We start from the raw sequence: 12155 nt of genomic DNA, 5'->3' as shown, positions 1-12155 counted from the left end.
TACTCTGATAGCGGTGTGTGTGTGTGTGTGTTGGGACATAAACAATGCCTGTACTCACACACAGAACAGTGTACTACAATGCTTTCAGTTACAATTTGGTGGGTTCCAATACAAGGAAAATGGGCTTGCTGTATTATTTTCTCGGCCTAATGAAAAGATGCATGTGATTAAAACTTCTGCATCGCCAGTACTGGTTCATGATTTTCCCAAAAAGGCAGATTTATCTATTTGATCCACCTCTGCAGCCCTTTTTACGGTCCTCGCCACTCGTGCACACATTCCGTCTTTTATATCACACGGAAGCTTACGTAATCATCTAAAACATATGTCGACTCACAGCACACATGTCCACGCACACAATCTGCCAACCTGGAAGGTGACAGATCGGCTGGTGAAAGGCAGGGAGATTTGACCAGATAAGGCCGTTAATGAGTAACCCCCACTGTTTCAGGTCGTTTGCTGCCCAGTGGCTGGAAAATTGGACCAATAACATGCAAACACAGAGGTAATGGCCGTGGTGCCTGGCGGGCCGGACCGAGAGGGCCGGAGCATGACAGCAAAAGTAATGGCTGGTTTACCGGAGTTGGGTTATAAAAGCTGAATCTATGTTTGATGGGTAGAGACAGACGGGTATCCGAACTTCCATCGTCTATGATGAGGAAATCACACACATACATTTTCTGCGATCGCTTTACAGCGAGGGGGCCTAAAATGTAGAACTATTCCTTTATATACACTTTATTCAGCCACAATTGGATTTTTACTTTGCAGATGCATGTTCCCACACATACAGTCGAGGTATTTACTTTATCTCCCTTCGCTGGCTAAACTAAGCTGAACCTCTTCCTCTTACCCAGAGAGGTGGTACAACAGAGAGCTCCCTTTTCTGCCCGGTGATTAAGTGGTGAAATCTGAGATTAACTCAAAAAAAAAATCCCATTCTCATGGCCCTGAGCAGTCCAAATCTCACTCCGGTCACATTTAACAGGCAATTAAAAAAGGGAGATGAAAGAGGGTAGATCACTGCTATTAAAACCCAGTACGACACTTTGGCGGATTACGTCCCTCCTGACAGACAGAGAGCACGGAACCTGGAGGACGTGTTCGGATCACCTTGAACCAGGGATACAAATGTTATATCCGTTCATTTCTTCTTCCCCCGACAATGTATCACACACGCTTAAGAAACAAAGAAAAGCTAAAGAGTTCTCACCTCCCCAATACCCTTTTGTACTGTTCCTAACGTGACTTTCATTTATTTTTTTGAACGTGTTGCTGCTTTTAATCTCATACCTTCGACCTACTTTGTCAAAACGCTGCGCAGTTGAACAGAAGCCAGCCGCATTGACACAAAACACAAGAAAAAAGGAACGCGAGAGGCAATAAATGGAACGTCTGATTCGGGAAATCAGATCGTAGGAACAGTGCAAAGAGCCGTTAATCACTAGCACATTCCTTTGGAGCGGTGTCGCTGTGTAGGTTTGATGAAGGGGTCAGAGCTGTTGCTCTTAATGGGATGAGATAAGTTGTCAATGGAAGGAGCCTTTGCATGTCTATTTGTACCTGTTAGTGGGTATTGTCTCCTTTTCAAATGGTGTTTCGCTTCCTTTATTTAATTGAACAGAGATACGGTTTCCTCTGGTTACACTTCATTCAATTGTCCCCTTCGGATTTTATTTCTCAAAAAAAACAGGTTGCAGATTTGACAGAAGAATTGCTCTGTGAATAATAATCCTGCATGTTTGTAATGTGATTATACCTGAGTGAAGGGAAACGGCAAAAAGCCTTGTGCATTCAACAAAAAAAAAGAAAGTGAGAAGCAGCTGGAAGACGATACCAGGGGGAGGAGAAAGAGGAGGAGGCTATAGTCACGATGTCGCAACCAAAAGAAGGGAACATTGTGTCAGGTTTTAATAATAAAGATGGAACCAGCTCCGCGTTTGATGGCCCACACTCAAAAATACCTCCAGCTGGCCTCAGGTATAAATACATGAAAAATAACATGCTATTAAATACTCAAACAATGCAAGTTAAAGGAACTAAAAAGGCACAGATGCATCTATTGATACCACGTGTTAATGCTTATGTTTTGGGTTTTTTTACGACCCGTCTTACGAACATCAGCGCTTCCCTCTCGCGTATTAAACCCCAAGCGGGGAGCCGGGCAATGACGCGCGCATGCAGGATGAGTCACGCTTTTCCAAGAACCCGTCCCCGTCTTCCAATCCCGAAGGCAGCGTGTGTTCATTCCCGGGCATGCGGGCTGGTAATGTGGCTACCGCGGCTTGTTCTTCTGTCTATAAGAGGTCAGAGGTCACGAGGGGGGGGGGAACAAACATTTGGGAAGTGGAGATGTTTGTGACCTCGGCGAGAGAGACAGGAATGTGTGAATTTACAGTGCAGGGGAGGGGGATGCCAAGGGGGGGAGAGGGGAAAGAGAGGTACTAGAAAGAAGCGATTGAAGGTCTCGAGGAGCAGCAGCAGGGGGAGGAGTGAAGGGGGGCGTGTGAGGGGAGATGGTAACGTGAGCCTGGTGTTTACCATGTCCCGCCAAACACACGAGTCCTTAGGACAATGTGTACGAGGAGGAACACGCTTCCATCACGCCCCGGAAAAAGTCCTGGCTTTGGTAGCTGATTTTAAATAGAACCCGTAACCCGGGAACGTGACCGTGTGTCCACGGGACCCCGCACTCGAAGCTGGAGGACGGTTTTGGGAACATTCAGCTCAAGGGGTTTCGGGGTTTTATGGCCCTCAATTGAAGCCGGTGGAGAACAGAAAGAGGGGAAAAGGGTTCAAAACCTCCGATGCATCATGTCTGCTGGATGTGTAAACGGGGAAAATGTTCGCTGACTCGTGTGTGGATATCGTGGCCCATTAATGCAGCCACAAGTTGTGTAATCGGTCATGTTGTCACATTTACATTATTGTTATGGAGGTAATGCAGTGTTGACTTCAACTGCATTAAATACACTTTGTCTCATTAAAATAAACCCACTAAAAATCTATTATTTGATTTGAATGTTGATTCTTAGTGTTTAAGCGTTTCTTATGTTGTTGCTGATGGTTCATCTGCTGCATCTGTTAGGCCATTACTGCGTATTTGTTTGTTTACTGGGGAAAATCCTACGTCAAACTGTTTTTAGGTCAGTCAGTTCATCTAAATAAAACTCTTTGTAAGTAAATAGACACAAGAACAAAATGATCCAATGTCTCCAGCGATTTCTCCGGTTCCACAAACCTCAAACCGGTCTGAACTCGTCTGCCTCACTCGGCTACGGCTCCAAACAGCTGACACACGTTCTCCTCCGGCTTGTTGTTTACGCTGGTCCTTAATATAACTGTAAACTGTGCAACAGATCGCTGCTTAGATGCAAACTATTCACTGAGGAGATTAAGCCTTTATACTACGTACACGGTCAGTTTAGTTCATAAGACAAATAGAAATAAAATCGTGAATTCTGGGCATCTTATTCCTAATTCACTAATTCACAACTGTGGGCAGATAGCCCTTATAAGAATAACACGGGTTGTTATTCTGCAGCAGTCAGCAGTAATCCTGATCAGCTTAGTGTGTTTGTGCTCTAAAGTCCTCAGAAACACAACTTCCTCCTTCAGGGTGGAGGAGGACGGAGACACACTTGGACATCACAAAAACGAGACGGGGGTGTTTTTCACGAGGCAGCACATTTAGTGTCCCGCCCCCCCCCCCCTCACGAGTGTTTGTCTCGTATTAATTCCCCCTTTGCCCCTCCCCGGCTGTCGGGGCTGTTTTTAAAGGAAGTCTGGCTGAATCCAGTTCACTCTGCCTGAAGGAAGGACCTCCACATCTCACTCGCTCTCCTCCCACCTCCATCACTTCACCTCGTATTGTTCACCTATCATCTTCTCCTCCTCCTCCTCCCGTCGAGGTTCCTCCTTTCTCCCTCTCCCACTTCCTCTCGTTCCACCATTGTTGAGCATTGCTTTTTCTGCAGATGTACGAAACGTCCACATGGGGAAACTGTTTTGAGGAATTAGTCTGACTGTTTATCTGCCGGACTGTTTCCTCTCTCTTCTCTTCAGCACCTTTGCTATTTGAGGCGATACTCCGCCAACATGAGTCGTGTGAAAGTAAAAAACACCTTGAAATATTTACAACTAGTGGAAATGGAGCAATAAATCTGGTGCCAGGGTTGCAGAGTGACAGCAGGGACTCCGCCTTGACTCACTCGAGGAACAGTGGAAAGCTCTGGAAGGAGCTCAGGACCCGGCCTCACTCTGAGGGTTTCTGCTGGCGTGAGATGTGGTGCTGCAAAGGCCCATTTCACAGTGAGGGACGAGGTGGAGGGGGCGCTGCTCGTAGGCTGACTGTCTGCATTTGTGTGTGTGTGTGTTTTACATGATCGACCGGTCTTGTGAAGGTGTCAAATCTGACACGTTTCCTCTCTGTGGATCTTTCCCACGATGACGCTTCCCTTCTTTCTGTTGTCAATCTCTGGTCCAAGAAGGCGTGTTGTCATAACCGTTGTGTCAAAAACCTGACATGTTTGGAGTCATTCAAATGGTGTACAGCTATAGATTGTGGTGTCAAAGGGTTTCCACTGAAGGGGCGAAAAAATTGAAGCGTGGAAGGTGGATTTTCCACCTCAAGGACGGCACTTTCTTGTCGGCTGGTTGGAAAAATAAAATATTAATGCTGTGTGTGTGTGAGCGCAGGCCGGACTATAAATAGTCGCAGCCAAGCAAGTATAACCACTGCCATCTGACACAGCACAACATCTCAGATATCTTTCTGCGTTCTGATCAGGCAGACGTATCGATATTCCGGATGTCTGTGCCAAGCTTGATAAAAAAGTGGTAGAAAAACAGTGATTTAATTGTATTGTTTAATAGTGCAAGCTGGACAACATGACAAAAGAGAACTGACAGAAACCTCAATAATGAGGATGCACGAAGATGAAAATAAAAAACTCCATGTGATTCATGTTCTAAAGCAGAAAAAAATGGAGTTGATTTGAATTGGGACCCCAGAAAGTCAGACCTGATCCCAACAGAGCCGAGGATCTGGTAGCAGGTTAGATGATACTTTGACATTGGATCCGTGGAAAGAAAAATGGACGTCAGCCACAAGTAACCCCATTAAGGAAGGGAATAAATCACAGAACTCTTACGCTGCTGATATGAAACTACCAACAAGACAGCTCAGGAAATGCTGTCATGTGAACTTACTTCCTTATTATTGTGAAATGCACGTGCTCAGTTACAGATACCTCCAATAATATCTGCATTACTGAAAATAATTTAAGTTGTGGAACATGTATACATAACATATTATTTGTTGTGACTTGTTTAAGCTACACAAACTAAACAGATGAGGCAAAACGTTTGAGTTAATGCTCAGAGTTAATGCTTGAGGTAACTTCCTTTTTGACATCTGGTGTAAAACAAGCCAACAGAATAGCTAATATCAGCTCCTCTATTTTACTACGTTGAGTCCATGATGTGGGTGTGTATTAATCAATAGTGGCATGAATGTTTTAACAGAATGAGGTTTGGATCTATCCTTCTATCCTTCAATGGTTAATGGTTCCCTCGCACTTTTGTGATAGCGCGCCATCAAGCGGCCACAGCGCGTTATAGCATCCTCTTCACATTTGTATTGTACCGGCATGCAGTCGCCTGCAGGGGGCAGTGTGACGTCACTCTGCAACAACGTGCGGGCTCACTGAAGAAGAGGCTCCATTCGGAGTTAAACTTTGGTTTAAGTTAGTTTTATAGCGTTACGAGGCATGGATACAATTACCAAAATGGTGAGGTTTATCATTCAAAGTTCATTTTAGATAGTTACACTACGTAGAGGTCGCATTGGCCTGACACTGCTATGCTCGCGTATTAACGTGAACTAAAGGCTAAAGAAGTTAACCGTAAAAACCGTTGACTAACGTTAGCTGGAGTGAACGAGCTAGTTAAAGAGACAACGCTTTAAAGTTACAAGTCTGAGTTAGTCTTAAACGCCAAGTAATATTTCAGATGGATGGATACATTAACCTTGAATATAAATATAAATATATTTCCCCGTCAGTATAAGCTAAAAAACAGTAATTAAAAACGCTTTGGATACTTCTCCGACAAAATTGGCCGTTTTTTCTTGGGCCGTTTCCAAGCAACGGAGGGACATTAACAAGTTAAGAGACACGCATATCCTTCTAAATACAAATGTACAGAAAAACGGAAGTGTTACAATATAGTGAATGTTACATTTGGACATTGGAGCCACGTCAAATTAATTAACACGTCAGATAGAACTCACATGTGCGTCCTCTCGCAACTGCTCATGGGAAATGGCGTTTGCAATATTTAATTATACAAATACGCACGAAGCTCCACAGACACAATATATCAGACAAACTTAAAGCAACACCAAAAGCCAACTAGAAGTACAATATATATATTTATGTTCAATTGATTGATGTGCCTGTTTATTTTCCTGTTAATGATTTAGTCCAGAAAAAAGTGCCCTTCACAGTTTTCTAGAAACCCCACTTGAATCTACACCAGCAAAAGGAAACGCACATTTTACATTTAAGAGAAAACCTTTTTACTAGACATCAACAACAATAACTTAGTGATCCAGAATAGCAATAACTCCATGATCAATATTGTTGTAATGTAACTAATAATTGGAAATGAACATAACAGATGTACAAACGCATAACAAACTCAACGTAATACTTAATACGTAATACGTAAAACGTCCACAACCTTTTGCTCTGACCTCAAACGGTACAAATATTTAGCCTGAGTTTAAATGAATTGAGCTGTGGGGGAACGTTTCTTCCTTGACAAACATGAGGAATGTGTCGTCACCTGTTGCTACTGTATCCGCCGCTGTGGCGCGATTCAAGACAAGTGAGAGAACAGGTGTGAGATTACAATCGTGTTGGGCTTGTGTTAATATTAATATTATGGCCTTTTGAAAAGCTTCACGCCAATAGAGCCACATTGAATTGATTTATATACTAGAGGGGAAAAAAGAAAATTTCCAACTTCCATTGCCATCATAAAAAATGTGACCTCTTAATGTTTTCCCTTTAACAGAGGAAGAAGAAAGAGTGTGTAAGGAAACAGGTAAGTGTCCAGTGTCTGACCTTCTTGTGCGACCTATTTGAAACTTCATAGACTCTGAAGCGGATAAAGCATTTAAGCCACTTGGCCAAATGGCCCAGTGAAGCGTTAGTGACCAAGAACCGGCGTCAGCATCCTCACAGCGGAGACCGCAGAGAAAAAACTGCTCTCGGATTCTGTGACTCGCACACAGTTTCTTTCTCGGTGTCTCTGTTTTCCAGTATTTGTTTGCTCGGTGTGTGTTTGGGTTTGCAAACGTAGCATGTGACACCGTGCACACATCCTTGCTCGCGTTTTGACCAACAGATGCCTAAAAAAAACCTAGAAAGTCCTAATTTTTGTTTTTGAAAGTCCGGGTCTAAAAAAAGGTCCTCAAATTGTCTGAAATTTTGGAAAGGCAGACATTCAATTTGATTCGCGGCTGACTGAATGAGCCAATGTGTGCTTATTTGTTCAGTCATTGTTGTATTTTGTTAAATTTCACATCTCTCAACAACTGCTTTATTTGGATTTGAAATTGTTTAGACTCCGCTAAACGTGTGGTTGCACGTCTTGTCATGCCTAACTGCACATTTTAACACTCTAGTCTTTCCTTTTTATGACTGAAATGTGGACCTTTGGCCCATTTTTTATCTGTTAAAACATTGTTAAAACAACTTGATTTAAAGCCATACTCAAAATGTGCACGTGTTCATAGTACATCCATGCACGGCACAGGCCGGCCGCGCTCCCTCACAGAATTGGCTTTTTATATATTCAGTGTGACCGACACACAACCCCGCAACAACACACACTCCTCTCTCTCCGCCACCCCCTGTCTCCCTTGGGACCCCCGCAAAAGTCTGCTGTGGGGTCTCCAGTGCCAAAAAGCAGGAAGTCACAGCTGTGCTCATCCCCCTTTCAGCATGTGCGAGAGCGAGTGTGTGTGTTTTTTTTGTGTCAATCTGCATTTCTGTGTTGATCTGGGTCAGTGTGTGTGTGTGTGTGTTAGCCACTTTATTTATTTATTATGTCCATCAGTTAATCTGGCCAGTATGATGCTAATTTCTCTTCCCATCTCCTTGGTGCAGAAGTTCTGTCAAACTACAGAGACCGAGAAAGACGGGTTTATACGGGCCGATAAACACTGTGTACCTAAACTGTGTGTCTAATAGTACAAGAGTTACTGCTGCAGTGGAAACACACACACACACACTCTGTCAACTCTGCTTTTATACTGTTTCTTTGCTCTTCACTTCTTTATTTATTTACTTCTCTCTTCTCTTGCTCTTTCTAAACATTAAATGGCCAAAAGTATGCAGACACTCCTGCCTAAATATTTTTTCTTAGTTTGGGTCTTGGCCCATTTTTCATAGTTTTGAATCGACCACATCAACAATTACCTGATCATCAGAAAATCAATGTCAAACTATCAATATGTAATATTTGCAATTATTCAACAAAAAAACGGCAAATACAAATTGGTTACAGCCACTCAATCGTGATGATTTTCTGCATCTCTTCCGTGATCGCAAATTCATCTACTTGGTTTGGTTTCTTGGACGACACGAGACTTCTGAAGACGTCTCCGTCGGCTCTGGGACATTTTGATGCACATCTTTCTGAAATGTCACAGACGAAATGAAGGAAACCGAGTGGCTGCAGCTTCACTTCAGATCGGGGGGAAATGTTTGCCCTGCGGTATAAGCAATGGTTTCTCTGAGTTCCCCCCTGAGGAACATGACTGGCCTCTCACAGAGCGCCAACCTCACCCTCATCCAACACCTTGGGTATGAATTGAGCCTCAGGCCCAGTGCCCGACCTCACTGATGCTGGGGGGGTTTGAATGGGAGCCAATCGCTGCAGCCACGACCTAAAAGCTTTTTTTTCCCCAAACGAGGGGGGGCGTCGCGGCAGCAGATTGATTCTCGAGGTTTCGGGATGAGATGTTCTCCTTTCACATGCACTTGGGACATTTAGACGTCCTTTTGGCCACGTAGTGCATCTCTTTGGTCTGCCTTCGGTCCCACTCATTTCTTTTATTTTGTTGCCGTTCCCTGTGAAGTCAGCCCTTTGCTGTAAATCTCGGGCCTGCGGTTTAATAGGAGCACTGCGCCTCTGCGACACCGGCTGCCTTTGTTTTGGTTACGGATAAAATCACTGGAGGAAAACACAACAGCAGAGAGAGAAGCAGAAAAAGGGGACAGGCTAGGAGATAGAATAGATGCAGAGGAAGAGAGTCTGAATCCCTCCGGGAAAAGAAAGAATACAGATCGATAGTTTCTCCCACCTTTTAAAAAAAACAATCTTGAACAAGACAGAAACCGGAAGAGGAAAGCTGCTGAGACAGCGATGATTTGACGAAGCGCGTATACAGAGCGGACTTAATTACTCCCTAACTTTGAAGTGTAGATCCAAATTTCAGACCTTCCTCCAAACTCTGCATCCCTGCGATTGTTCCGCCCTCACCTCCCTTCATCCCTCGTCTCATTCTCCCCCCCGTCGGAGCTCATTATCAGGGTGCCTCACGTGCACGGCGCTGATCCGCAAAACTCGTCTCAGTGGCCGGAGCTGATGTGCTGTTATTTGTTTTTGGGACCGTTGACAAGTTGACAGCCGACATCAAACCTCACTTTACTGTCAGGGAGAGAGGAAGAGAGAGAGAGAGAGAGAGAGAGAGAGAAGGGGGAGGGTGGGGGACACAAGAGATAGGGAGAGAGGGGGAGGTGAGAGAAAAAGAGGAGGAGAGACGAAGCAGGGGGGGGGGGAGCACTTCACGACTGGACTGCCCCCTTTTCCCCCTCAGCCTCTCTCTCTATCTCTCAACTTTCTTTCCTCCGTCCTCCTCCGCCGTGTGCTTTTTAAAAAAGATTTGGGGAGAGGAGGTGAACAGGCACTCAGAGCGGCGCTGACGGTGCAGGCGGGAGCGTCACGTAGGACAACAGGAGCCCGAGGGGCAGCACACCAGCACTGAGCAAGATTGAAGAGGCTTTTTTTTGGCGGGGGGGGATCTGACTGAGTAAAAAGATTGACTTACAGACACAAGTGGCAGGAGGAAGAAGAGAGAAAGCAGATAACTATTTATAGACTCCCAACAAACTATACGTTCAAACATACGGAAGCAAGGAGAGTTTATTTTGGAGACAGGCAGATATCTTGCCAGCACGCTTGAACATTTTTGCATACCGAACTAGAATTTCCGTCCACTGGAGAGAGAAGGAGGGAGAGAAAAGCAGATGGACGGAGGCACATTCACAATCTAAAGAGAATAATCCTCATCTTCACTCAGCAATGCTTTTGAGGAACTATGCACTGAACCGTTGCTGCCTGTCATGTCCCCGGATGCTGACACAGGCATAGGAAATATTTAAATTCACGGAATTCCTCCTGAGAAGAGGATCCACATTATCTTTTTTTTTTTTCTTCTCCTTTTTTTTTTCACTGCAAAGTCCTTCTTCTGTGCAGGTTGTTGTGCTGACGGTCGCTATGTTTTCTCAAAGGTACTCTTTAATACCATCATGGACTTCTTGCCTTTTGGTCCTGTGCGTCCTGGATGCATGGACCACAGCCTGGCCGGCAGCCCAGCAATCCCAACCCCGGCAGCAGTCACGCCGGTCCAGGCAGATGCCGCCCTTAACCTCCTCCTCCTCCTCCTCGTCAGCCGGCAACCTGTCGGAGAGCGCCGAGCGCAAAGTGGAGCGCCTCGGCCAGGCGTTCAAGCGGAACGTCCGGGAGCTCCGGGAGAAAAGCTCCTGCCTGGACCTGGTGTTCCTGGTGGACGAGTCGTCCAGCGTCGGGGCCAACAACTTCCTGAGCGAGCTGAGGTTCGTACGCAAGATGCTCTCCGATTTCCCCGTCGCGCCCGAGGACACCCGGGTGGCCTTGGTCACCTTCTCGTCCAAGACCCACGTCGTGACGAGGGTTGATCACATTTCAGCGCCCAAGTACAGCCAGCACAAGTGCTCCCTGTTCAACCAGGAGATCCCGGCCATCAACTACCGAGGAGGCGGCACCTACACCAAGGGGGCATTCCAGAGGGCCGCGGTGAGTCAGACTAAAGATGAAGGCAGCGCTTATGTCACTGAGGCACGGCGGTGCGCCTAAATGTTCCCGCAGGTGCTCGGCTTTTCATAAACCTCTCTGTGTGTGTGACTGCTCAGTGCGTGTGCGTGCGCAGCCTGCAGTGTGATTGTGGTTGTAAATGTCTGTAAACGAGGCCCCCGGCGTGTCCTTCCTGCCTCCTCTAAGTTACACAGCAGAGGGGAAGCCGCTCGCCGGCTAAGTGTTCAGGAGTTCCCCCTCATAAAAATACCATTAAGGGTGATCTGTGCTTGCATGCTCATAGAAGCCCATTGATACACAAACAAACTACGTGCATGTGACACTGAAGCGATGGGTTCGTTCTAAAGTGGAACAAAGAGCTGGACACACACACGCGAGTAAGTCGAGTAGACTCCTTTCACTCAATGTCATCCATCCTGACCCACCGTGTCTCTGAAACAGAAGCGTTGCCTGAATTTGTTTTGGCAGGCAGGGATTTGGCAGTTATGCAGGATTACAAGGGGTCAAAATGTTAGCTTGTTTATGGTTTGTTGATTGGAGCTGCCTGACACCCAACCACACACAGACACACGCGCGCCGAGAACACAGCTCATCCGTCAAGTCCAAACAGCCCAGCTGTAAAAGCTGCGTTGGTGGTATAGGGGCTGGTCCTGTACAAACACACACTCACACACCTCGGCTCACGCCTCAGATCCTCCCTCACTTCAGAAGCTTTGTGAGCTTTATGTTCAATCGTCACACAAGGCAAGATTCCGGTGCCTTTTGGGGTCCGTTGACATGGGAGCGCTGCAGCCTGTCACCGAGCTACTTCGCAGTTGGCTAATAGTTGTTGCATCCTCGCAGAGGGAAGGACAAACGGCTAACGCCATGGCTTGTTGACAAATGTGCATAGTGGATACAGAGACTGGGCGCGCTCCAACTGGTTGTGTGATCAACCAGTTGGACCATGGATGCTCAAATAGCAAGGCTGGCGTGGGTGAATAAACCACCTATTTACCATTAATAGT

General features: G+C 45.8%; 1 protein-coding gene across 2 annotated transcripts in view; it reads left to right on the top strand.

Moving 5' to 3' along the window:
- The first annotated feature begins 9874 nt into the window (after positions 1-9874).
- Positions 9875-12155, top strand: part of svep1 (sushi, von Willebrand factor type A, EGF and pentraxin domain containing 1) — a 60201-nt gene continuing 57920 nt past the window's right edge. For both annotated transcript variants that reach the window (XM_040183077.2, XM_040183076.2), the window contains exon 1: positions 9875-11130. In XM_040183077.2, the coding sequence (XP_040039011.2) occupies positions 10573-11130 (558 nt within the window). In that variant the 5' untranslated portion in view covers positions 9875-10572. The remainder of the gene's footprint in view (positions 11131-12155) is intronic.

Source organism: Gasterosteus aculeatus, chromosome 7, assembly GCF_964276395.1.
Source record: "Gasterosteus aculeatus chromosome 7, fGasAcu3.hap1.1, whole genome shotgun sequence".
Classification (NCBI taxonomy): Eukaryota; Metazoa; Chordata; class Actinopteri; order Perciformes; family Gasterosteidae; genus Gasterosteus; species Gasterosteus aculeatus.
This window is presented reverse-complemented; position numbering and strand designations above follow the sequence as displayed.